Here is a 24,949-nt window from a genome sequence, read left to right as displayed (position 1 = left end):
CAGCTGTTTCATGAATGTAGAGAACCTGTATGACAGCGCCAGCGCTTCCTGGAGCATACTGTACGCACCCCTCATCAGCAAATTGGTGGACCATTGTCCGTGCAAGGAGAAAGAGTCTTGTATCTTCCGGCAGCTGTCGGGGAAAGCAGAGGTACCACAGGGACGGGGCAATATTTGGCATACCCCATTGCCCAACTATGGCGGGTCCAAGGATATGGAAGTGGCATCCCCTCCATGCAGCGAACACCGAAAAGGAAGGAGGAGGAAGGAGTCTACATGTGCATAAGGTTTGCTGTAGTGAGATATGAAGGGAAGAAACGGCTGTTGCTGCAACTCAATTCACCGACTGGGGAAACGATTCCAGTCTACGGCTACAAGATACGAGAAACGATTCGGGCCGCCGGTGGAATAGAACGCCTACGGTTGGTGCGGGGACCGTTTCTTTGCAGGCTCGGTAAGATCTGCCGCTCACCCATATCAAAAGAGAAAGACGATAGAGAAGTCGAGTTGCTGCTTCCAGACCTTGGGCGAGAATAGGTTCTATGGGTCCTTCCAAGCACCGCAGGGCTAGGGAGAGTATCGCTCCTACTCCAACATGGACCGGGGTGCTGTGGTCCAGGCACCGCAGGGCTAGGGAGAGTACTACTCCTACTCCAACATGGCCCAGGGTTCTATAGGTCCTTCCAGGCACCGCAGGGCTAGGGAGAGTACTACTCCTACTCCAACATGGGCCGGGGTGCTGTGGGGGACCTTCCAGGCGCCGCAGGGCTAGGGAGAGTACTACTCATCTCTGGCATGGACCGGGGTGCTGTGGAGGCCCTTCCAGGCACCACAGGGCTAGGGAGAGTACTACTCCTACTCTGACATGGACCGGTGTGCATACCTGGTGGGAAAAAAACAACACATGGTTCGTATAGGCTGCATTCCACACATCTCTTCTCCATGTGGAAGGGATCCCCACGTTTGGTCTTGGGTGTTTCTACCTTCTCATCGGCTGGTGTGTGTAAGGGGTGCACGAAGGGGGAAACTGGTTTGCTGTGCTTCCAGCTCTTGCGGACGACCTTCCAGAGAAACAAGGCAGCTATCGAAAGGTAGGTCAACCTTTGGGCCGATTCTACCATCTGCCGCACCTTCTCGATACCCAGACGGGTCTCTTCTTGTTCCTCCTCGACGCGTTCTATTTCCTCCAGGAGTTCGTCGTCGTCATCATCCTTGTCTAGCCTAGACAAGATGTCCACCAACAAATTCGTGGTTTGCTCCACACCAGCTGACATCGTCGCGTTTTGTTCCAAACGAGCCTCGAGCCTCCCCAAGCGGTCGTAGAACTCTTGGACGGTGGGCGCAGTCGACGGTTCTGCAGCAGGCAATACGCTGCCGGCAGACGTCTCGCTAGCGGGTGAAGGTTCTTCAGCAGGCAATACAGTCGTGCTGGGTGTCGGAGGTTCTACAGCAGGCTCTCACCATAGCTCGTACAGCCTTGTGGACCCAATACCGAATACCAATTTGCTGATGAGGAGTGCGTACAGTATGCTCCAGGAAGCGCTGGCGCTGTCGTACAGGTTCTCTGTACAGCTGTCGACCATGATTTCTTCTGGAACCTCGAGTGGGAGTTGCTCCTGGGGTGTGTAGTCTATCGCTTTCTTATCCCAGAGAACGCATTTCTTGCTGTCGACGCAGTGGTCGATGGCTCCACACTTGCATGTAGAGTTGTCGGGGCCGAAGAGAGCAGGCAGTTCCGATAGAGTGGCGAGGCAGTCGGTGCATCGGTTGTGTCTGTCCTTAGGTCCCGGATAGCAGTGGTCGGCGAAAATGATTCAGAGTTTGCCCGCCGAGGGTCGAAATTGGTGGGGTGGGTAGATGTAGACGAAATCGACTATTTTGCCGGCTTCTACTAGTGGGCGAAAGCACAGCAAATAGAGTTCGAGAAACTGGTGGGGGATCTGGTAGCGATCGTAGAAGGTGTGCCCCGATTGCTCCAGGATTTGTTTCTCTCGGTCCGAAAGCAATATGTGGGGACACTTCTCCAGCAGACCCTCTAAGACTTCGGCCATGTCGGGATTACTCGGCGTCTGGGGCTTGGGGTCTATACCACCTCGGATTCGTGTGTATCGGGCTTGCGATATGTGGTACTTCCCCTTCGCTTCCCTAAGTGACAAACGACCTGATCAGATCTCGGTATAGGCTTCGCGCGAGAGCTTGGTTCCTGGCATGTTTCTATATCCATGCACCCACATAGCTCTAATTGGGAGTGCACTTCGTTGGGAGCCGCCGAAAGTGGTCTTGTCGAAGTTTTTTGGGCAAACACTCATTTTTACTAGGCTGGTAGCAGAATTAGCCCGTATGGAAGCTTCTAAGCAAGGTGCACCTATACGTCTTTTTCTTGCTATTCCCTATACTACTCATGTGTCAATTATCATCAGACAAAAATCAACAAAGTCTGGGTTGTCATTTCAGTTTTTACTGTTCAACATATAATATTCTGCATGTATGGACATTCATAAATATAGACATACATACAGTAAAAAATGATGGTCTCCTTTGAAGAACCTTGATTAACACTTACATCAGATGCATGTTGATATTTTCCACACTTACAATCATACTGTCTGATCAATCATACTGAACAACAGTGAAGTCTGAATATTTTGCCAGTCCTGTGTAAATGAAAATTGCTGCTGCACTAAGCATAATAGTTAGTACTGGAAGCACTGCATGTTTGTCTCTGTGTTGATATACAGTTACTTTCATATTTGGCCTGTGCCCAGTCTGGAGAGAAAATGTTTGGCTCAATATTCTTGCAATCAAAATCATCATGGGTGATTGTTTCCTCCCCAGCGACCTCACTGATGTTACATTCAACATCACAAGTATCCACCAGAATTAAGTGGGTCAGCTGACACAGTCCAGGGAAAGAATTGGTCATACAACATCTGTTTTTCTCTGTTGCCTCAGACGTGTTCATCCTGGAAAACATCAGTGGAGTATTACTATCCAAACTGATACAGGGTAATATTATCTCATGACTGCCAGTTATGAGAAAATGTATTATTATCAGATCTAAGTTACTATTGTAGAGAAAGACATGTCACATAATGAACATATTCATTCCGATAGGTCAAAGGTGGAAAACATTATTCTTAACAAATGTTTCAGCTATGGAGAAGCATAATTTAAATATGCTGACATTTTTTCCTTCTCTGAGTGGCATTTAGAAGTTGGTGTGATGAACAACAAGGAGAGTTCCATGGATATACAACTTCTTTAATATAATATGAGCGACATTGTGGTGTAGCTACTAACACCGTTATCAAGCAAGTAACTCTCCTCGTTAATTTATTTTCTGATACAAAGAAGTGTGTTCAACAAGTACACCATACATTATTCAGACAAATTCATACCAAAAGTAAACAAACACTAACCTGTAGCATGTGTATTCTGGAATCACCTGGGCCTCATCTTTGTGGACAACAGGCACCGGTAGGGAGATGCATTAAAGGTAAAAAGTCAATTGTGTATTAGCATTCTTGGTAAACTTTAATTCAACAATGATGGGAGCAAAGGTGTTATTGTCAAATGTAAGCAACTTTGCAAACATGTATATAATGATCCTAACTTGCTTTTTAAAAGCAAGAAGCAAATGAAAGTTAACCCACAGGTTCACATGAAAACTTACTTGTGAAATGCCAATTACCTTAAAACATTGAAAATAATAAATTGGGGTCTGTTCCAATTTACTTGCCTACTCTACCTGTCATCAGGAGATATAAGCATATGTGAAAATATCACATACATTAGATTTTCAAGTAAATTACTCAATGTAACTCTGTGTCAAACTGACAACTGTATTTAAGATGCATGACCAGGTGTTGTATGAGAGAAGACAAGCAGGTAAAAATCAACAGGCCATATCAAGTGATGAATGCTTTGCTACGATATAATTGAAATATAGTTGAAAATAAATTCAATAGATTAACCTGAAATTAGAATGCAATGGCTGTGTTCAAGTACGGTGGAAAATTTTGAAACAATGTTAACAGTGAATAAAGCCTAACTACTACCGAAACTTTTATCATGTTTATAGCTAATCTTCACTGGGGTGCTGATTTCAGACGATACCATTAGTGGCATTCTACAGATTGTGACGCCTTTGGCTGCACCCTTTGTAAAGCAAAAAGATTGTGTACTGTACGTTTTGATGATTACTACAGTGAGAGGCCCCTAATGTTTAGCGTGAAATGTTTTGTACAGCATGTGTCCCTCTTAAGCAACACATTCTTTTTCCCTGAATCGATTCAAAACCCCTGCTCGTAATTTTGGTTGGCATGCACGTTAACTAAATTTAGCAAGGAGAATAACAATAACAACGTTTTCTTCAAACTGTAAAAGATACAAAATACGTGGTACTTACCATAATTAGTTACAGTAACGAAATCGCTCTGTAAGAAGTGGAAATGGCACACAACACTGAGAGTGAGACCTGCGAGAGCTGATGGCTACTTCATCATGCTTTTGTTTCATTCGTCGCTACTTCGAATGATAGTCAACCACCACTTCAGCAAGTTTTGACCTCTCGGACACGTCAAACCTCTATTGCAGCATCCGGAGGCATGGCAGCACGTTTCAGGCATCGTAATATTGCTGCGCATTTGAAATCGACCGTGCAACAAACTTTAAACACCATCATTATGCCGGAAGTATACTTAGGACCGTAGTGATTGGCACAATCTATTGGCGAAGCTGTAAAGGGAGATAACTGAGGAATGTTACCCATTGTGTGGAGATCTTTCTACTGTGTAGAAATCATTCTTGCCCTGGTTAACCTGTTTTATGAACATGACCATTGCTTCAGTGAAAAAGAATATTATCATCACTGTGTTTATTGCTATAATCATTGCTTTTCTATTATACGGCCTTCGAATTTTTTACAACCACTGTAATACTTTTGTAGCGGTTTGTATTAATATGTAAACTTAGACCTTAATTTTAGAATACAGTTGTTGTCACAATATCACATTGCTATGTTTGTTGATTTCACACCATGTTCTTTTACAGTATGATTGCCAGTTTGCTCTTGTTTCAACTTGGGAATCAGCAAGTAATAATTGAGGCTCCATGCCACTAGGCAAGGAGACCTATTGTAATCTTTCAGATTTTTATTATTATTCAGCCTTATCTTGTACCCAACAAACTCCTGAACCAAAGCTCTGAATCGCTTAAAAAAATTCACCAAGGTGCCTACAGTGCTGAAGTTGTTTGTGCAAAAATCTCAAGGCTCTTGGCTCGAAAGCTAAGGGCAGATTATTCAAAATTAATTTTTAATTTCAATTTCCAAAGTGATAATCTCCGAAACTACATGTCCAATCACTTCCAAATTTCTGGTGCAGGTGCGAAATCAGATTTCCGTCAATTTTAAAGGCAGTTCCCATATGGCTAAGAGGCACCATTTGGCAGCTATATCGACTTATTCACAATTTTCTCCAAAGCAGACTTAGAGGTGGAAACTGAAAAAAACACTTTTCAGGTTCCAGAACACTAATTGTTTTCACTGTTGACCCAAGGATAAGGCATCTACAGCCTGTTAAAGAAGGAACTATTTCTTCTCCCGGACTACTTACAAGGTACCTGACCTCTGTGACCTCAGATATATTTCAGAGATCCGCTCGCGTGCCAAAAACAGGTTCTTGGTTGTGTTTTTTTACGATTTCTAGCCCTCAAATACACTTCCAACACCTGTAACTCTAACACCAACCGTCCGATTTCGACCAATATTTGCCTCAGCATGTAGGCTATCAGTGCTGATTATACCTATGCCAGTATCATAGCTCCTAAGAGAATGGAGGGGCAAGTAAAATTCTAGTTTGCTCACCATAGTTCCTGTCTTCATTGGTTCTCAACAGAGCATAATGAAACCGTTTGGTGATAAGATACATATCCAATCAGCATCTGTTTCCGAAGAGACAACTGTCAGTATCCAAACCAGTGTATACAGACATTTGAATCTAGCTAGCTAGGACAATGATAATTCCATTTTAAAGTTAATGAAGTGAAGCATTCCCCATTACTGGAAGTGACATGTTCAATACAAGATGTACCTTTTAGTATTTTTAAGAACCAGGTGGCAGATGGTATCACTATTTCCTCTGAAACCATATCATATGTTCTCAGTCTCTGTCCAGTCCGAATTTTACAATCGACTATGCTGTTAGCGGAGACTTCTTATGAATGTGAAAATGTTTTTTTCACTTCTATTTAGATATTTCCTGTTGTAATATGGAACAAAGGTATTTCCTAACCAGAAATTTAGCGATTGAAAGGATGATCGTTCGATTGCAAAAATTGTAAAGAATGAATAAGACAAATTGAGGAAGTTCTAAATGGCTAATTTAGTACTTTGGGGTTAAAGCCAAAAAGAATCATGGAACCCGACGTCGCTGCTTGCATCAATATTATGGTTTTCTCAGCAGGTTTTGAGTCAGGGTTATCTCTGCAGGCATGAATTTATGATTTGCATGAATCTATACAAATCCAGTTACATGAAGTCATGGTGACGTTGTTGTCAAATATCAAGGGTGAGGTTATTGTGAAACATGGTGTCATTTATATTGTAGCTTACTGTGGGCACATTTTCCTTAAAGAACAAATAAACTTTGTTTTTTTGTACTCTTTTAACTATTACATATGAAAGATTCGTGGTTAGACCTATGCGGAACACCAAATTCATTCTTAAAAAACTTGTGGTTAAAAGTTGCCTAAAGGTCGCCTGCTTCACTCTCGCCCACCAACGAAACCACAGACAGGTTACATAACTCTGTCGCCAGAGCACTGCCGTGACGTCATATGAGGAACGATTTTCAGTTAGTTGTATAGAAAGTGTGTAGCACGCTCATCATTTTGATTATTTCTCGACATCAACGACAACATGCCGAATCGTTGCTTTGTCGTCAATTGCTCCTAGGGGTCGGGCGATGGTGTCACCATGCACAGATTTCCACAGGACCCCGCAGTTCGTGCTAAATGGGTTATGTTTGTGAGTGCGAAGCGAGCGTTGTGGAAGCCTGAAATGATATCTTACTTGTGTTCAGATCGCTTCACGGAAGTTAAAGAATCAAAACTACTTACTAGTTGTAGTAAAATATGCATATGATTGATGACCATAAGATTTTCCATGACAAAACTTGTAACATAACGATTTCTTCCTTGGAAGCGCAGGTTTTGGTCGGTAACAATAATATTGTAAGTGGTATTATATTGATTGATTCACTGCTTTCCACGAGAGAAATTGTTATGTTATAAGTTATAAGTCATGCAAAATCCTATTGGCCATCAATCCAATACATATTTACTACCAGTAGAAAGTAGTTTTGATTTTGTAACCCGGTGAAAACAAACCTAAATAGCATTTATCCTCAGACTGGCGGATGTTTTGCGACAGCTTCATTTTGAAATCGTGAAAGTGACGGGCTAAAGTCTGTTAGAATTAATGAGATTATGGTTTGTTTTCATCAAGTTAGAAAATCAAAACTACTTTCTACTCGTAGTTAAATATGTATTGGAATCATAACCAAAAGGATTTTGCATGACACAACTTATAACATAACGATTTCTTCCACGGAAGCGAGGTGGGGGTCGAAGTCACAATATACTGCGCGATAATTTTCTTGCTACATTCACATGGTTAATGTCCACGCACCAGTATGTAGATACTAGTCAATGTGCGTCTTTATATTAGGTCTGATCACAAGAAAAAAAATGGTGATTTCCAAAAATTTCCAATTTGGAAAGATGATATTTCCAAAAATTTCCAAAATTGGAAAGATGATATTTCCAAGGCTTGGAAATCTTTGGAAATTTAGGAAGGATTTTACCACTACTTCTTTCAGTTTCTCCTTTTCCCAAGGATCCCCGTGAGTGTATAGACTGTGTATTCGGCCCTCCTAGGAGTGTATTCGTCCTCCTATGCATCAACTATAACGAGGGAGACTATAAGACGCTAGAGATTATTCCTGGTATAACTTCTCGCCTGCATCCTTGTTGTTCTAGGTGTCAAAAATTGGCATTAACTGTCATATTTGCCCTGATATGGCTAGCATTTTCCAAAATACAGTTTTAAGTGTATGGTTTACTTATTATCCACAAAAGCTAAATAGTTTTTGACCTGTCACGGTTTGCATAAACACAAATTACATAGACCTACGCTACATCATTGATTAAATAAAAGTTTACCGACCCACTGACTGACTGGCCATGGTTTATTACATGTCATAAAAGTGAACCCTTGCCAGGGGAATAATAGGCTTATTGTAGTAGAATACATTCTTTAATGGTACCCTCTAATTAACACCTGACACAAGGGATGGACCGCTTGGGTGGTTTATCATTATAAATCAACAGTCAACAGACCATGAAATGTTGTTTTAAGACTGTGAGCTTAATAGAGAGCAACCCGCTTGGGTTTGTGGTCAGAGACGGTGTTATGCAGTTGGTGTATTCACCAAATATCATGAACTTAATAACAGATAATTGGTTATATTGTCCACACACAGGCGGACTGGGGCAAAAAGAACCCAAATGAATCCCTTCTTAAAACTTCATAGTGTAACTAATTAATTTGGTCATATACAATAAAAGGTGACTAAATGTTTAATTTTAGATAACGCTAAATAATTTCTAGAGAAACCACTACACAAGTTCATATCACAGATGATTCCAGAGACAAATAGTTTATGAGATTCTAGTTTATGAAAAGCATTAAATTCCAAACAAGCCAATCTGTTCTCTAATGCTCGGAATTATTACCACTTACATACCATAGTTTGAGATGTCGACTCAGGAAGCCAACCTTCGATTCTTATAAGGCTCAGGACATTGACAAGGGGTACGCTTTTAAAGTTTGGGTGTTATTTTAGCACATGGCTAATCTCATGTGACGGTTATTACAAGCTGGTGGTTGATGGAAGTGAACACATCGCACACTGAAGCCGACCGTAAAACATGATCAAAACAATCATATGGTAAACACATTTAACAAGGCACTGATCCAGAGCAATTTCACAAGACTGGTTGTTGCTTTTGTTATTGCTTTTCTCCCCTGAGTACCCGGATGATATCCCAGTACTTTCGATTGGTTCGCGGACCTTTGCTACGCTAACCCGCATGCAATTGATCGTGATAGGTGTAGATTGATCAACAAAAATAAAATCTTTTTACTCGATAATATTTCCATCATTTTGAAAATGAAATGAAAACACTTTGAAGTTTAATCATCTGCCAGTGGTAAAAAATGTCAGGACTGAAAAAACGAAGTCAATGTATGTCTATATATTTTGTCTTATAATCCTAATTATTATATTGCCATATTTGGCATGCATTTTGAAACTTAATAAAAGCATACTTAATATACTTATAGCGATTTATAACATGACTGTAATATCTAGACATTTTATAGAATGCCAACAAGAATCATATTTCACACACACCATAGGTATGACCTAGTGTATGTTGTCTGTCCTATTACGGCGAAAACAAATGATTCTGTTGAATGCTACCACAAATGAATAAAAACAAAATGCAAATATTAGAAATAAAACCGACTAAAGTCTGCAACAATGTCAGGTTATTACCTTGTTCGAGGAATGTATCCATCAATATCCACATAGGTTAAGTCCCCATTTTGACAGCCTCAAATTTGGATATAGGAGCCAATAGAGCTTTGGTCTGATGTGTATGCTGTTTGTCCCCCTTCTGACAACAGTCCCATCTGCTATTGTAGTGACTGAGGCTGTTTTCAGGCACTGATATCTCCATATAATGGTACCATACCTGCTGGCAGTTCGCCCCTCATTAGTTTGTAGTTAGTGTTGAAGAATTTTACTTGTTCTGTACTTCTCTCAGGTGATTGCATTAACATAACTACCCTTAATTGGTGCAGCTAGTTATCCCAGGTTTGAGAGCTAAACTTCGCTAATCAGTGACCAAGACGCTGTCAAAATGGGACACTACCTCCACATAAAGGAACAATATGCCATTGATCTGCAGCTGACAAAGAATCCCGCTCCATGCCAAGTGTCTTTTAACAGTCTAATAATCCCAAAAAGGGATACATCGATTCAGTTTTCACATTGGTGTATAATCTCATTGGTCAACTAATTGCATGATGTCCGCCCATTCTTGAAAAAAGGTAATCTAATTAGCCAATAATGAGCATTAAATCCACTTGTGTGTTTTTCTTGGCTTGGTCATCTCCTCCCCCCACACTCCCCACCCACCCGCATTCTCATTGTCTTGCTAATTAACATGGTCTGGTGATCCTTAATACTTTTAAATAAACAACTTGCCCGACTGGCAAAAGAGGAACACCCCCATCAACTTACTGGCGGTTAATACATTGGAGGAAAGATGTTGTTTTACACAGGTACAGGGTGTAATCAGTATAGATTAGTAAATCTACATACATAAACATTACCTTTGACAAATCCACTGTGCAAGAAAAAAGTAATTAATCAATCAGCGCAGTTATCGGTTAATCCTTTGATCAATGTTTGTTTTGTATCTCAGCTGATAATTCGCCTTGCTGCAGTTCCATGAGCATATTACATAACATGTAATACATTTGTCACATCAGACCATCAATTCATAATGCTTAGTACATGTATTTACTCCAGACACAAGAAATGCTAAATGGGAACCTTTGGCGGTAACTTGAGTGGTATTACCATCATACCTGTTATAAATGCATTAATTGACCATCAAGTGAATGATGACAAATAACATGTGTAGGTTTATACCACCAAACACTCAGCTGGTTACAGCAAAGGGGATAGTAATCGCTGAATTGCATGCAATGTTAATTGCCTGAAAAAGTTATGGGCCCACACTGTTTGGAGGATACTGAACGGAATTTCATTGTTGCATAAGAAATACATATAAGCATTGATGTGTACTGAAGTTAAAATTGTATATACCTAAGTACATTTTCATTTGTCATAAATATAATATGTAATAGACATCATATGTTTACATGGCATGATTAAATATCGAGGTAAAAAACACAGAAATAAGATCAAATTGAAAAATTGGATCAGTCACTATGCCATCTATGCATTAAAAATCCTGAAAAGCATATACACTGCTGGTATACTTTATTGCAATCAGACAGGAACTACTGGGGTATTCTCAAATACATGTAACAGCATCTGATGAGCATCCACCCTTCCTAATGTCCCGCTGTTTGGGTTGAAGAAATTTTGTCAAGGTGGCCAGAAGCCCAGTCCCTGTGTCCGGCCACGGTCGAGGAGCAGATACCGACAAGCTTGCAGTTTGGTTTGGTAATTAGACTGTTGGCGAAACATTAATCGCCTGGATCAGTTCCCCTGTAATTACATTGGGATATATGCATGTAATGAGAAGAAGCATGAAAGTGTACATTCGATTAAATGGCTAATGCTCAACTTGAACATAAGTTTATTCCTACACCTCGTTGGTGCAATATGCCGAAGGCCAAAGACAACCCACTCTACGAAGAAATACCGATACCTTGAACGACATCTTCAAGAACTGAGACACCAGTTTCAAAATAAAAGGGGCGGTGGGTAGCCTAGTGGTTAAAGCGCTATTCGTCAATAATCAAGACCCGGTTCGATTCCCCACATGGGCACAATGTGTTAAGCCCATTTCTGGTGTCCCCTCACGGATGTTGCTGTAATATTGCTAAAAGCTGCGAAAATTAAACTCAGTCAGTCAGTCAAAATAAAATGGAATGTTAACTGTTAGAGAGTTTGCTGATTCAGCTCTTCTTTCACATCTTTAATATATTTATAATGTACTTATAAATGTGTATGTATATTTATAATTATGTAATATTTTGAAACATTTCATAATATGATGTAATATAACCATTTAAAATTCCTGTAAAATGTAGCATGTTGTAACATGATTAAATAAAATCTGTCCATATAGTCTCCCTCGTTACCACTGCGGGCTTACGCCTTCTATGTTTTTATGTGTGTTTTATATTTCAATGTTTATATGCTGAGACTGAAATGAAACACTATCTTTATACATATATTTGGCTCGCTTTTCATTAGGTGTGCTCTCATTCGCATAATCCGAATATCCTCTTCTATCAACACGTAGGCCTATCATTGTCTCTATAATCCAATGTTAATTTGCTAAAGGATCGGGACATCAACATTTCTCTTTAACTCATCTGTTTGGACCAAAGGTCGATAGAGGGAGTTTCCATGTATATTCTCACGCCAAGTATCAAGATAACAGTTACCAGGTGCACAGAAGTATATATGCATAGTGACTAGCAGCAAATTAACACCAGGTGATTCAGCAAGTAGCACATCGCTAGGGGCATGAGGAGAGTAAGATCAACAAGTCTAAATCCACTCCTTTGTCCAAGTGATGGAATCAATCAACATTCAATCAGCTTGTCTATCCTGAACGTTGTACATCGACATGCCGCTCTATGCAATAAACAGGAGTTGTTATCACATAAGTGGTATGTTTCGTTGTGTATCCCCATACTGTTTACTGCAGTATAAGTGAAATCTGCTTCACTTTGCTTAATGACCAATCTTTTGAAGTTGATTTAAGTTCTACTTAAGTAAACTGCTACCTAACAGATTAATCTCAGATTAAAACATCTCATTCCAAAGTCGTGGTTTTCTATTTCAGGTACTAAGAAATACTGAATTTTTACATATTAGATATAAATCTATCGGTACCAGTTTGACGGTCTGGTCATGAGTCAACTAACATAGTGATTATATATTTTGACCATTACACGCAATATTCACACGCCAATGCGCATGCCATTCTAATGTTCTCTGATCCATTTCATCATACAGCATTTATGTCATTCAATGTTTTGAAGCTCATATGAAAACATGAAAAACGTTACTGTTCCAGTTCCTTTTGAAGAGTGAAATTATTTTTGTTCTTGGAGTGTTCCATCCAACATAGTCATTATGGTTACAATCGCCTGATTTTAATTAATACCTATCAAGTTATAGATGTTATACACGCCGTTGCATGCACACACACACACAAAAACATCCAGTAATTTGTGAATTCTGTTCGGACGATAAAGAAATATCTAATTTGATAAGAATCACTCTATAAATTATCAAAAATGTGGAACAAACTTCCTCAGATACTACCATTTCAGAAACATTGCGATATTGACCATGGAATAATGTTAACAACCAACCCAATGTAATACAATGCAATTTTCACAGTGCATACCACACTGTTGATTTAATCTCTCAGGTGTGTTAGAGCCGATAATCACATCGCGACATGACTAACAAACCTACAGCTCAGCAGATTTTAATAACTTACCTTTTAATAAGAAAACAAGATTTATGGATGTCTACTTCTTTATTGTGAATAACACGGTTTCGAGCATATGCTTGCTCCTTCATCAGGTGAAAATCAGTAATGCATTCCACTTCTTAATGCCCATCAAAGATTTAACTTACTTCCAGAGACTTCTTTAAGAGGCATAAGGCCAAGGCAGTAGGCCTTGTTAATTGGTGACTCTTAACTGCCTTGACTCACTCATCAATCAACAAGGGATTAGGTCCTGGGGCGCAAAGAACAATAATTTACCATCACCCACCAGTTATCTCCTTTGTGGACATTTCCAAAATTGTACATTTTGAAATCTCATATTTCCAAAATTGGAAACATTGTTCTTGAATATGTCATGCTTTTTGCATATTTCATGCAATTCCAACAGCAACTGTTTGACTCATGCTATTCATTTTAACACATCCTTGCACTTTGCTATTGCTAAAAGACTCTGAAAAATTTACTTAGGTAAATAGGTAAATACAGTTTTAGCACACAGCAAATGCTTATATGTATTTCTTTGCAACAATGAAGTTCTGTCCGTATTCTCAAAATAGTGTCGCCCATAGGTTTTCACATGCAATTAAAATTGCATGCAGTACAGCAATTAATACTCCCTTGTTGTAACCCATGTTAGGTGGTATAAACTCACACATGTCATTTGTCATCATTCACTTGATGGTCAGTTAATGAATTTATAACAGGTATAATTAGTGGTAACACCACTTCTAGATAACCCGACAAAGGTTCCCATTTTGCATTTCTTGTGTCTGGAGTAAATACTCAACAGTATAAACATCGATCAAAGGATTAACCCATACTTTTATCTTTACACAGCGGATTTGTCAAAAGGTAGTGTTTATGTATGTACATTTACTAATCAATACTAAATACACTCTGTCGTGGTTCTGTGTTCAAGTGAAACAACTTCCTTCTTTCAAAGGATTAACCGCCAAGACATTGATTCTCATTATTGGCTAACTAAATTACTTTTTTGTAAAGAATGGCGGAGATTATGCAATTAGTTCCCAGGTATGCTATCTTGGGTGACCAATGCGACTATATACCAATGTGAAATACCTGAAACGATATATCACTTTTCGTGAACATGTATTAGACTGTTAAAAGACACATCATTTGGAACAGCTGCAGGTGAATGGCATACCGGCTCGCTTTTTGTGGATATTGATGGATACATTCCTAACAAAGTAATAGCCTGGCATCATTATAACTACCTGTTTTAGTTTTAATAATTGCATTTTGTTTTTATTCATTTGTCGCAGCATTCCACAGAATCCATGATTTCGCCGTGAAGTAATGAGACAGACAACATACACTAGGGCGCAGGTGCGAATTATGATTTACAATGTCTAGATATTCAAGTGATAAGTAAAGGCAGATCGCCTGTTAATAAACTAATTAGGATGATAAGACCAAATAGAAAGACGCACGCTGACTAGTATCTACATACTGGTGAGAGTGGACATTAACCATGGGAATGTAGCAAAATATTTATTGGCGCAGTATGTCACTTCGACCCCCACCTCGCCTCGAGGAAGAAATCGTTATGTTATAAGTTGTGTCATGCCAAATCCTGTTTGCCAATACATATTTAACTACTTAGTAGAAAGTAGTTTTGCTTTTCTAACTTGATGAAAACAAACCATAATCTCATTAATTCTTTAACAGACTTTAGCCCGCCATGTTACGATTATTAAAATGGCAGCGCACTGTCGCGAACATCCGCGAAGTCTGAGAATAAATGCTATTTAGGTTTGTTTTCACCGAAGTTACAAAATCAAAACTACTTTCTACTGGTAGTACAATATGTATTTAATTGATGTCCAATAGGATTTATGCGACATATCTTATATCATAACAATTTCTCTCGAGGAAGCGAGGTGGTGTCGATATAACACTACTTACAATATTATTGTCACTTCCACCACCTAATTCGCCTCGCCTGAAAGAAATCTTTATGTAAGTTGTGTCATGGAAAATATGTTTGGTCATCAATCATATATATATTGTACTACAAGTAGTAAGTAGTTTGATTCTTTAACTTCACGGGGTTTATCTGGACAAATTTAAGATATCGCTCCAAGCTTCCACAACGCTTTGTTTCAAGACTCACAAACCTAACTCATTTACTAAATGATTTAGCACTTAACTGCGGGTCCCTGGAAACTAGTGCATGGTGACACCATCACTTCGAATTCCCAGGACGGGCAACGAACGATTGACAGCAACGCAACGATTCGCTTTTGCTTTGAGTAAGTTTCGTTGTTCAGACCATCCTTTAATGTTGGAATAAGGGCTTAAAAGTAAATATAAAACAACATGAGTGATTCTACCCTCTGTGTATTGTACTTACCATTGAATCAGAGTACCAATTCTTTATTGAATGTTCATTTTACTGTGATCTGAGAAACAGCCTTCTCCCACAATACTACATAAATAATCCATGTGAAACATTGACAAAAAGAGCTAAGTTTTTAATATAGAGTATAAAGATTAAATTAGACATTGTACACGCTAGCATACAGCCATATATTATATATATGGCGCTGGACTGTATTTTCATCTTTATAATTGTAAAACGGGTCGGTGGCCCTTTGTACCAAATTAACTCTCACTGACTAGATATAAGCTTATGATGATACATATTTAAACTCAACGGACAAATTCACTTTTCACCCACAACATTGAACACTTAAAATGTGTTCACTGCAATTTCGACTAGTCAAGTCGATAATCCTTTCGCTAACCCCTTAAACAAACATTACTAAAACAACACCAAACATCAAAGACTACCGCCAGTCGCCTTTAATCCACCCCATGAAACACTCATGCCCCATGCCACTATTGCAATTAGCCCATGCAGAACAATAATTTACCATCACCCACCAGTTATCTCCCCTTGCGGATATTTCCAAGATTGGAAAGTTTTGAAACATCATCTTTCCAAAATTGGAAAGTCTTGGAAACATCATCTTTCCAAAATTGGAAATGTCTTGGAAACATCATCTTTCCAAGACATTTCCAAGCTTGGAAAGATGGATTTTTTTTCCAGTGGATAATCCTAATTAGTTGATTATCATACATGTAGGCATTTTGAAACTAAATAAAAAGCAGACGATCTGCTGATACTTATAGTGAATTTATAACAGAACTGTAATGCCTAGACATTTTATAGTTCTGTTAAATGCTACGACAAATGAATAAAAACAAAATGCAAATATTAAAATTAAAACAGATTAAAGTTATAGGAACAATGTCAGGCTATTACCTTGTTCGAGGAATGTATCCATCAATATCCACAAAAACGAGTGATATGCCATTCATCTGCAGCTGTTCCAAGTGATGTGTCTTTTAACAGTTTAATATACGAAAAAGTGATAAATCTTTTCAGGTATTTCACATTGGTGTATAGTCTCATTGGTCACCCAAGATAGCACACCTGGCAACTAATTGCATTATGTCCGCCTTTCTTTCAAAACAGTAATTTAGTTAGCCAATAGTGGGCAATCAATCAATGTATTGCTGGTTAATCCTTTGAAAGAAGGACGTTTTTACGCAGACACCGACACGACAGAGTGTATTCAGTATAGATTAGTAAATCTACATACATAAACACTACCTTTTGACAAATCCGCTGTATAAGATAAAAGTAATTAATCAATCAGTGTGTTATCGGTTAATCCTTTGATCGATGTTTATAATGTTGAATATTTACTCCAGACACAAGAAATGCCAAATGGGAACCTTTGTCGCGTAATCTAAGCGTGTTACCACTAATTATACCTGTTATAAATTCATTAACTGACCATCAAGTGAATGATGACAAATAACATGTGTAGGTATATACCACCTAACACGGGTTACAACAAGGGAGTATTAATTGCTGTATTGCATGTGAAAACCTATGGGCAGACACTGTTTTGAGAATACAAACAGATTTTTACATCACATGATTAAATATCGAGGTAAAAAAACACAGAAATAGGATCAATTTGGATCAGTCATTATACAAATAAGGCCTAAAGACACCAAGCAATTTTGACAGAATCGTCTATGAAAACAAGTTGTAACTCAGAAACTAGGCAAAGCAGGAGACAAAATTAAATGACAGTAGATTGTGAGAACATACAGCTTTAATTTTCCACAACAATTGTCATGATTTCAGGTTTATACAAACCTGTAAAAAAGATAATTTACCCCCTGAAATGTAGATGAATTCTGCATCGGCCCTCATATCTATTCCTCATATGACGTCACAGAGACGCCCCGCTCTGATTGGTTGAAATTTCGTTCGCGGGGGGGGAGAATTGTGCACTGTTGTCAAAAAGGTCGATTTAAGTTAATTAAAGACCGAAGTGAGTAGTTTTAATGACGGGGTTTCATTTATAGCGATGCCAGTTAGTGATTTATGTATTTGTACCCCCCTAGAGTATATGTGATCTTTAAGAAATGTTGATTGATAAATATATGTAACTGAAGTAGTGAATTTTTTCTGTAACAGTCTTCTTATTCATTTTAGTCAACTTCAATCAAAGATTGTGCGAACAAAGTGCGAGACAGCAGTCAACAACTGGAATCCCTCACAGACAAGGTAAGCCGAGTCCCTTCTTTAACATCCATGTAACAAGTGTGTGTAGTCAAATATATATAACAACCTGATGCAGCAACCCCCTTGTACCCTGTGGTGACTCCCCTTCAAACTCCAGTGTTCATGAAAAGCATCGAACCGTGGACGTTCCTGATGGAAGAAGTTACTCTGGTCATCTGTTGGATAAGTTTGCAGTATGTTCAAGATGAGAAACAATATAACTACTTATGTAGCTTCTCTTCAGCTTTCAAAGTAACTCTTACCCACATATACTACCATCAAAAGTTTAGACTCATTTAAATCACTCACTATATGTTATGTATATATTATTATGTGGTTACATTGAAGATTAATTTCTCCACTAACTTGGGGGTAACCAACTACAAACATGCAAATGAATTGCACGAGGATCATGCATCAAATTGCTGAAAAGCATGTGCAAATATCGTGCATGTGAACAGCTGCATTTTGGTGTAAAGTTTAGTTTTGTTAGGAATTTGCCAATTTTTACTGAGTTTCATCATTTATTGAACTCATAGCAATAATCTTTTCAGTGTTTTGAATTTGTTTTACAAGACATCAGTTCATGTATAAACAGTACGTATAAACAGTATGGAATATTTTGCAAAATCTAGATTAGAATAGTTGACTGAAGTAAGTGGCTACATTTACACTAGCAAGTCTAAACTTTTGATGGGTAGTATATGTTGGTCATGAATAGTGAGCTGTCTGGGATTTGATTTTGAAAGTTGAAGGCTAAATATAACTAATCAAGCCCAATGCATGAAATGAACAATGTTTCAGAGTACATGACTTAAAGATATAAAATTTGTAACAACCTTCACCATTCAACCAACTTAAAGAGGAACTTACATTACTTCATGACCATATATACTGAATCAGTACATGCAGGGTATAAACTACCAAAACTATCAATAAAACCCCTTTTATCCCCCGCAACGCGTTTTTCGGGGGGTATTAAAATGGACTCGGTCCGTGCACATTTGTCTTTTCCGGAGCAGAACTCTAAAACCGTTCACTATTTCTTCACCAAACTTGGCACATAGATAGATCTGGTGGTGTACTGGTGCCTTTTGGTAGTTTTGGAATTCTGAATCAAATAGTTTTTGCGTTTTTCGCGTTTCCATGGCAACAAGTTTGACTTAGACTGAAATTGGTGGTAGTGCTCTTTTCCGGAGCAGAACTCTAAAACCCTTCAATATTTCTTCACCAAACTTGGCACCTAGATAGATCTGGTGGTGTACTGGTGCCTTTTGGTAGTTTTGGAATTCTGAATAAAATATATTTAGCGTTTCCATGGCAACAAGTTCGACTTTGACTGAAATTATTGGTAGCGCTCTTTTCCGGAGCAGAACTCTAAAACCGTTCACTATTTCTTCACCAAACTTGGCACATTGATAGATCTGGTGGTGTACTGGTGCCTTTTTGTAGTTTTGGAATTCTGAATAAAATATTTTTGTCATTTCCATGGCAACAAGTTTGACTAAAACTGAAATTAGTGGTAGTGCTCTTTTTCTCCGGAGAACTCTTAAACCGTTCAATGTTTCTTCACCAAACTTGGCACATACATAGATCTGGTGGTGGACTGGTGCCTTTTGGTAGTTTTGGAATTCTGAATAAAATACTTTTGGCATTTCCATGGCAACAAGTTTGACTTAGCCTGAAATTGGTGGTTGTGCTCTTTTCTGGAGCTGAACTCTAAAACCGTTCACTATTTCTTCACCAAACTTGGCACCTAGATAGATCTGGTGTTGTACTGGTGCCTTTTGGTAGTTTTTTGAATTCTTAATAAAATAATTTTGGCATTTCCATGGCAACAAGTTTGACATAGACTGAAATTGGTGATAGTGCTCCTTTCTGGAGCAGAACTTTAAAAACCTTTCAATACTCTCCTTCAACTTTTCTATATACACACCTAAATATTTGACATAATCATAACTCGTAGACATAATCATGAAGAGCATTTTGCCATTGCGGGGGATATTGATGACTTTGTCTTCTTGTTACCACATTACATGCTGGGGAAAATAGTCGACGGCTCGTCCGTCCGTAATCATTTTGTTTCCGGAGCATATTTCAAAAACCGTTCAATATTTTTCAACAGAAATTGGTAGATATATCAAACAGAACCTAAAGTGGTGCCATTTGCTATTTACAGATTTTTGTCATTTTTATTTGTCTTGGTTTCCATGGAAACGATTTGAACTTAGTCTCAAAATGAGGGTGACCTTCATTTCCGGAGAATGACTCGAAAACCGTTCAATATCTTTCTTCAAGACTTGGTAGATATATCAAACATAAGCTAAAGTGGTGCCTTTTGCTATTTGCAGGTAGGGGCGGTGGGGTAGTCTAGTGGTTAAAGCATTGGCTCGTCACGCCGAACACCTGGGTTCGAATCCCCACATGGGTACAATGAGTGAAGCCCATTTCCGGTGTCCCCCGCTGTGATATTGCTGGAATATTGCTAAAAGCGGCGTAAAACCAAACTCAGTCAGTCAGTATTTGCAGGTTTTTGTCATTTTAATTTTTCTTGGTTTCCATGGGAATGTTTTGGACTTAGTCTCAAAAGGGAGGGGTGGGTTTTGTTCCGGATCACAACTCAAAAACTGTTCAATATCTTTTTACAAGACTTTATAAATATATCAAACAGATCTTTTGCTATTTGCAGATTTTTGGCATTTTTATAATTTTTAAACTTATCCTATCTCACGACTTGCACCTCTCTCTCTTCATTTGACCATGAGTGGAAACGAATTAAACTTTGCTCCAGGCCTACCTTGTCCTTGTCCCCATGCTGTGCATGCCTTCCTGCCTTAGCCATGCTCACTAGTCCATGACAGCCAGCCAACGGGAGCAAGCATGTCTACATGCTCTAAAAACGTCCTTGATAAGGGAGCACATTCCCGACAACGTTTGCTCCAGTTCGCCCCACCCTACCTGCTCGCCGTTCTAAATCTCTCGTCTCTCCTAACGAAGATTTTATGGACGCTTCGTCTGATTCCTATTTTTCTGAGAATGTTAAAGGCTTTTTGAGACGCTTCCCTCACCTAGCTCAAGTTCTCATGGGCATGCAAGGGTGGTAATGACTGATATTTCCGATACACAAGACCTGCGATCTACTTTATCTCGTAGATCTGTTTCCTCGGACCGTTCACAGTCATCGAAAACTTCTAAATCCAAGCATTCATCATCGAAGCGTGGATCGGCGCGGTTGGAACGTAACCGTTCTGCTATTCGTACGGTTTCATCCCACCGAAACAATTCACCCACACGAGTTGAGTTGAACATCTGGTTCGGAGGATCGAATTCGTTCTTCTACTGCTGGGAAGTGTCGTTCTAGATCTCGTTCACGCTCGAGCTCTCGTCGTCCTTCCAATGTACCAGTCCGAACCGATTCACCACCTCGATTCATTTCACCAATGAGAATTGGGTCTAATGCCAGTGTTGGTTCACTAGAACGGAACCATTCACCTAGCCGTGTCATTGCCAAGGGTCGAACGAGTTCACTCAGCCGAGCCAGCTCACCCTACCGAACTGATTAACTTAATCGAATGAATTCACCAGGACGAACCGGTTCACATTCCCGACTCAATTCACCTCAGTTTCAGTTCGACTCACCATTTCATAGTCGAATCAATTCACCACAGCATTTTGATTCACGTAGTCATTCAGTCTCACCTAGTCGAAGTGGTTCGCCATTTGGATCTGGTTCACCTAGCCGTACGGTGTCTTTTCGTCAGAGTGATTCTCGTAGTCGGTCTCATTTACCTCAGGTGAATCAGGATATCCCGTCTAGTCAGTCTAGAGCTAGTGAGCACTTGCGGTCAGCGCCTTTACGTGATAGTTCCCCTCATCAACATCGTTCTGTGCGGGTGGTTTCACCTGCTAGGCTGCGTTATGGTTCAGTGGATCGGCGTTCACCTTCACGCCATGCCACTTCTACTTTGCCTCGGTCACAGGTTATTGCTGAGTCTTGGAATCCTGCACTTGATTCCTCTCCAGCGCCGGATTTAGACACCATGCTTCGTGCTGTTGACCCTAAGTAGCGTAATTTTGTGCACACTGTAACAATATTTACTTCCTCGGATCCCCACTCGTCATGTGTGGGTTGTATTGACCAGTGTTCCTGGAGCAAACGTTGTCGGGAATGTGCTCCCTTATCAAGGACGTTTTTAGAGCATGTAGACATGCTTGCTCCCGTTGGCTGGCAGACAGAGCTCATTACACTTCAACAGTTGATCACCCGACAAACCCCCGCTTTTACCGCCCAATATTAACTGTTCGTCGTCCGGAGATTCCCATGAGTTTTTGGGCGCATCATCAGATGTCTACTCGTCGTTCCGCCTCATCAAACCACTCTGTGTTGCCAGCTGACTCACACAGCCGAACTACATCATCACATCGCCGAACCAGACACCACACCGAACCAATTTACCACACCGAACTGTTTCGCCACTACGTATGTAGATAACGACATGGACTCAATTCGCCATAATATTAAGACTATACACCTTCACAACAGTACTCACCACTATCTCTCCTGCGTGTATATATACACCTTCACAACAGTACTCACCACTATCTCTCCTACATGTATATATACACCTTCACAACAGTACTCTTCCTACATGTATATATACACCTCACCACTCTCTCTCCTACATGTATATATACACCTTCACAACAGTACTCACCACTGTCTCTCCTACGTATGTATATATACACCTTCACAACAGTACTCACCACTATCTCTCCTACATGTATATATACACCTTCACAACAGTACTCACCACTATCTCTCCTACATGTATATATACACCTTCACAACAGTACTCACCACTGTCTCTCCTACATGTATATATACACCTTCACAACAGTACTCACCACTATCTCTCCTACTGCATGTATATATACACCTTCACAACAGTACTCACCACTATCTCTCCTCTCCTACATGTATATATACACCTTCACAACAGTATCACCACTATCTCTCCTTGTATATATACACCTTCACAACATGTACTCACCACTGTCTCTCCTACATGTATATATATACACCTTCACAACAGTACTCACCACTATCTCTCCTGCATGTATATATACACCTTCACAACAGTACTCACCACTGTCTCTCCTACATGTATATATACACCTTCACAACAGTACTCACCACTGTCTCTCCTACATGTATATATACAGCTTCACAACAGTACTCACCACTGTCTCTCCTACATGTATATATACACCTTCACAACAGTACTCACCACTATCTCTCCTACATGTATATATACACCTTCACAACAGTACTCACCACTATCTCTCCTACATGTATATATACACCTTCACAACAGTACTCACCACTGTCTCTCCTACATGTATATATACACCTTCACAACAGTACTCACCACTATCTCTCCTACATGTATATATACACCTTCACAACAGTACTCACCACTGTCTCTCCTACATGTATATATACACCTTCTTCACAACAGTGCTCACCACTGTCTCTCCTACATGTATATATACACCTTCACAACAGTACTCACCACTATCTCTCCTACATGTATATATACACCTTCACAACAGTACTCACCACTATCTCTCTCCTACATGTATATATACACCTTCACAACAGTACTCACCACTGTCTCTCCTACATGTATATATATACACCTTCACAACAGTACTCACCACTGTCTCTCCTACATGTATATATACACCTTCACAACAGTACTCACCACTATCTCTCCTACATGTATATATACACCTTCACAACAGTGCTCACCACTGTCTCTCCTACATGTATATATACACCTTCACAAACAGTACACCACTGTCTCTCCTACATGTACTCACCACTGTCTCTCCTACATGTATATATACACCTTCACAACAGTACTCACCACTGTCTCTCCTACATGTATATATACACCTTCACAACAGTACTCACCACTATCTCTCCTACATGTATATATACACCTTCACAACAGTACTCACCACTATCTCTCTCCTACATGTATATATACACCTTCACAACAGTACTCACCACTATCTCTCCTACATGTATATATACACCTTCACAACAGTACTCACCACTCACCACTCTCTCCTACATGTATATATACACCTTCACAACAGTGCTCACCACTGTCTCTCCTGTATATACACCTGTATATATACATCTCCTGCTTCACAACAGTACTCACCACTGTCTCTCCTACATGTATATATACACCTTCACAACAGTACTCACCACTATCTCTCTCCTACATGTATATATACACCTTCACAACAGTACTCACCACTATCTCTCCCTACATGTATATATACACCTTCTCACAACACCTTCACAACTCTCACCACTGTCTCTCCTACATGTATATATACACCTTCACAACAGTGCTCACCACTATCTCTCCTACATGTATATATACACCTTCACAACAGTACTCACCACTCATCTCTCCTACATGTATATATACACCTTCACAACAGTGCTCACCACTGTCTCTCCTACATGTATATATACACCTTCACAACAGTACTCACCACTATCTCTCCTACATGTATATATACACCTTCACAACAGTACTCACCACTATCTCTCCTACATGTATATATACACCTTCACAACAGTGCTCACCACTGTCTCTCCTACATGTATATATACACCTTCACAACAGTACTCACCACTATCTCTCCTACATGTATATATACACCTTCACAACAGTACTCACCACTATCTCTCCTACATGTATATATACACCTTCACAACAGTACTCACCGCTGTCTCTCCTGCATGTATATACAGTCAACTCTCGTTAATCCGACACTTGTGGTTGCAGAGAAATATGTCGGATTAACGAAAATGTCGGATTAATGAAAATGTCGGATTAATGTATTTGCGTGAAAATATCAATGTTTACTAAATGTCATGCATATCAGAAAATGGTA

The 24,949-nt window shown here is 39.5% G+C and overlaps 2 protein-coding genes across 2 annotated transcripts in view; one reads left to right on the top strand and one right to left on the bottom strand.

Annotated features, from left to right (window-relative positions):
* Positions 1 to 24,949, top strand: part of LOC124278117 (structural maintenance of chromosomes protein 5-like) — a 387,080-nt gene that overhangs the window by 114,831 nt on the left and 247,300 nt on the right. Inside the window, exon 7 of the mRNA XM_046713865.1 lies at positions 17,900 to 17,971. Within this exon, the coding sequence (XP_046569821.1) occupies positions 17,900 to 17,971 (72 nt within the window). The remainder of the gene's footprint in view (positions 1 to 17,899; positions 17,972 to 24,949) is intronic.
* Positions 2,572 to 4,474, bottom strand: LOC124278118. Its single transcript, XM_046713866.1, has 3 exons — positions 4,410 to 4,474; positions 3,420 to 3,476; positions 2,572 to 2,963 (listed from the first exon to the last, which is right to left on the bottom strand). Coding segments are annotated over exons 1-3 (342 nt in total). The 5' UTR covers positions 4,412 to 4,474; the 3' UTR covers positions 2,572 to 2,680.

Source organism: Haliotis rubra, unplaced genomic scaffold (assembly GCF_003918875.1).
Source record: "Haliotis rubra isolate DU_JTF1 unplaced genomic scaffold, ASM391887v1 Scf231, whole genome shotgun sequence".
NCBI classification, from domain to species: Eukaryota; Metazoa; Mollusca; class Gastropoda; order Lepetellida; family Haliotidae; genus Haliotis; species Haliotis rubra.
Note: the sequence above shows the minus strand (reverse complement) of the source record. Positions and strands in the feature narration are given on the sequence as shown.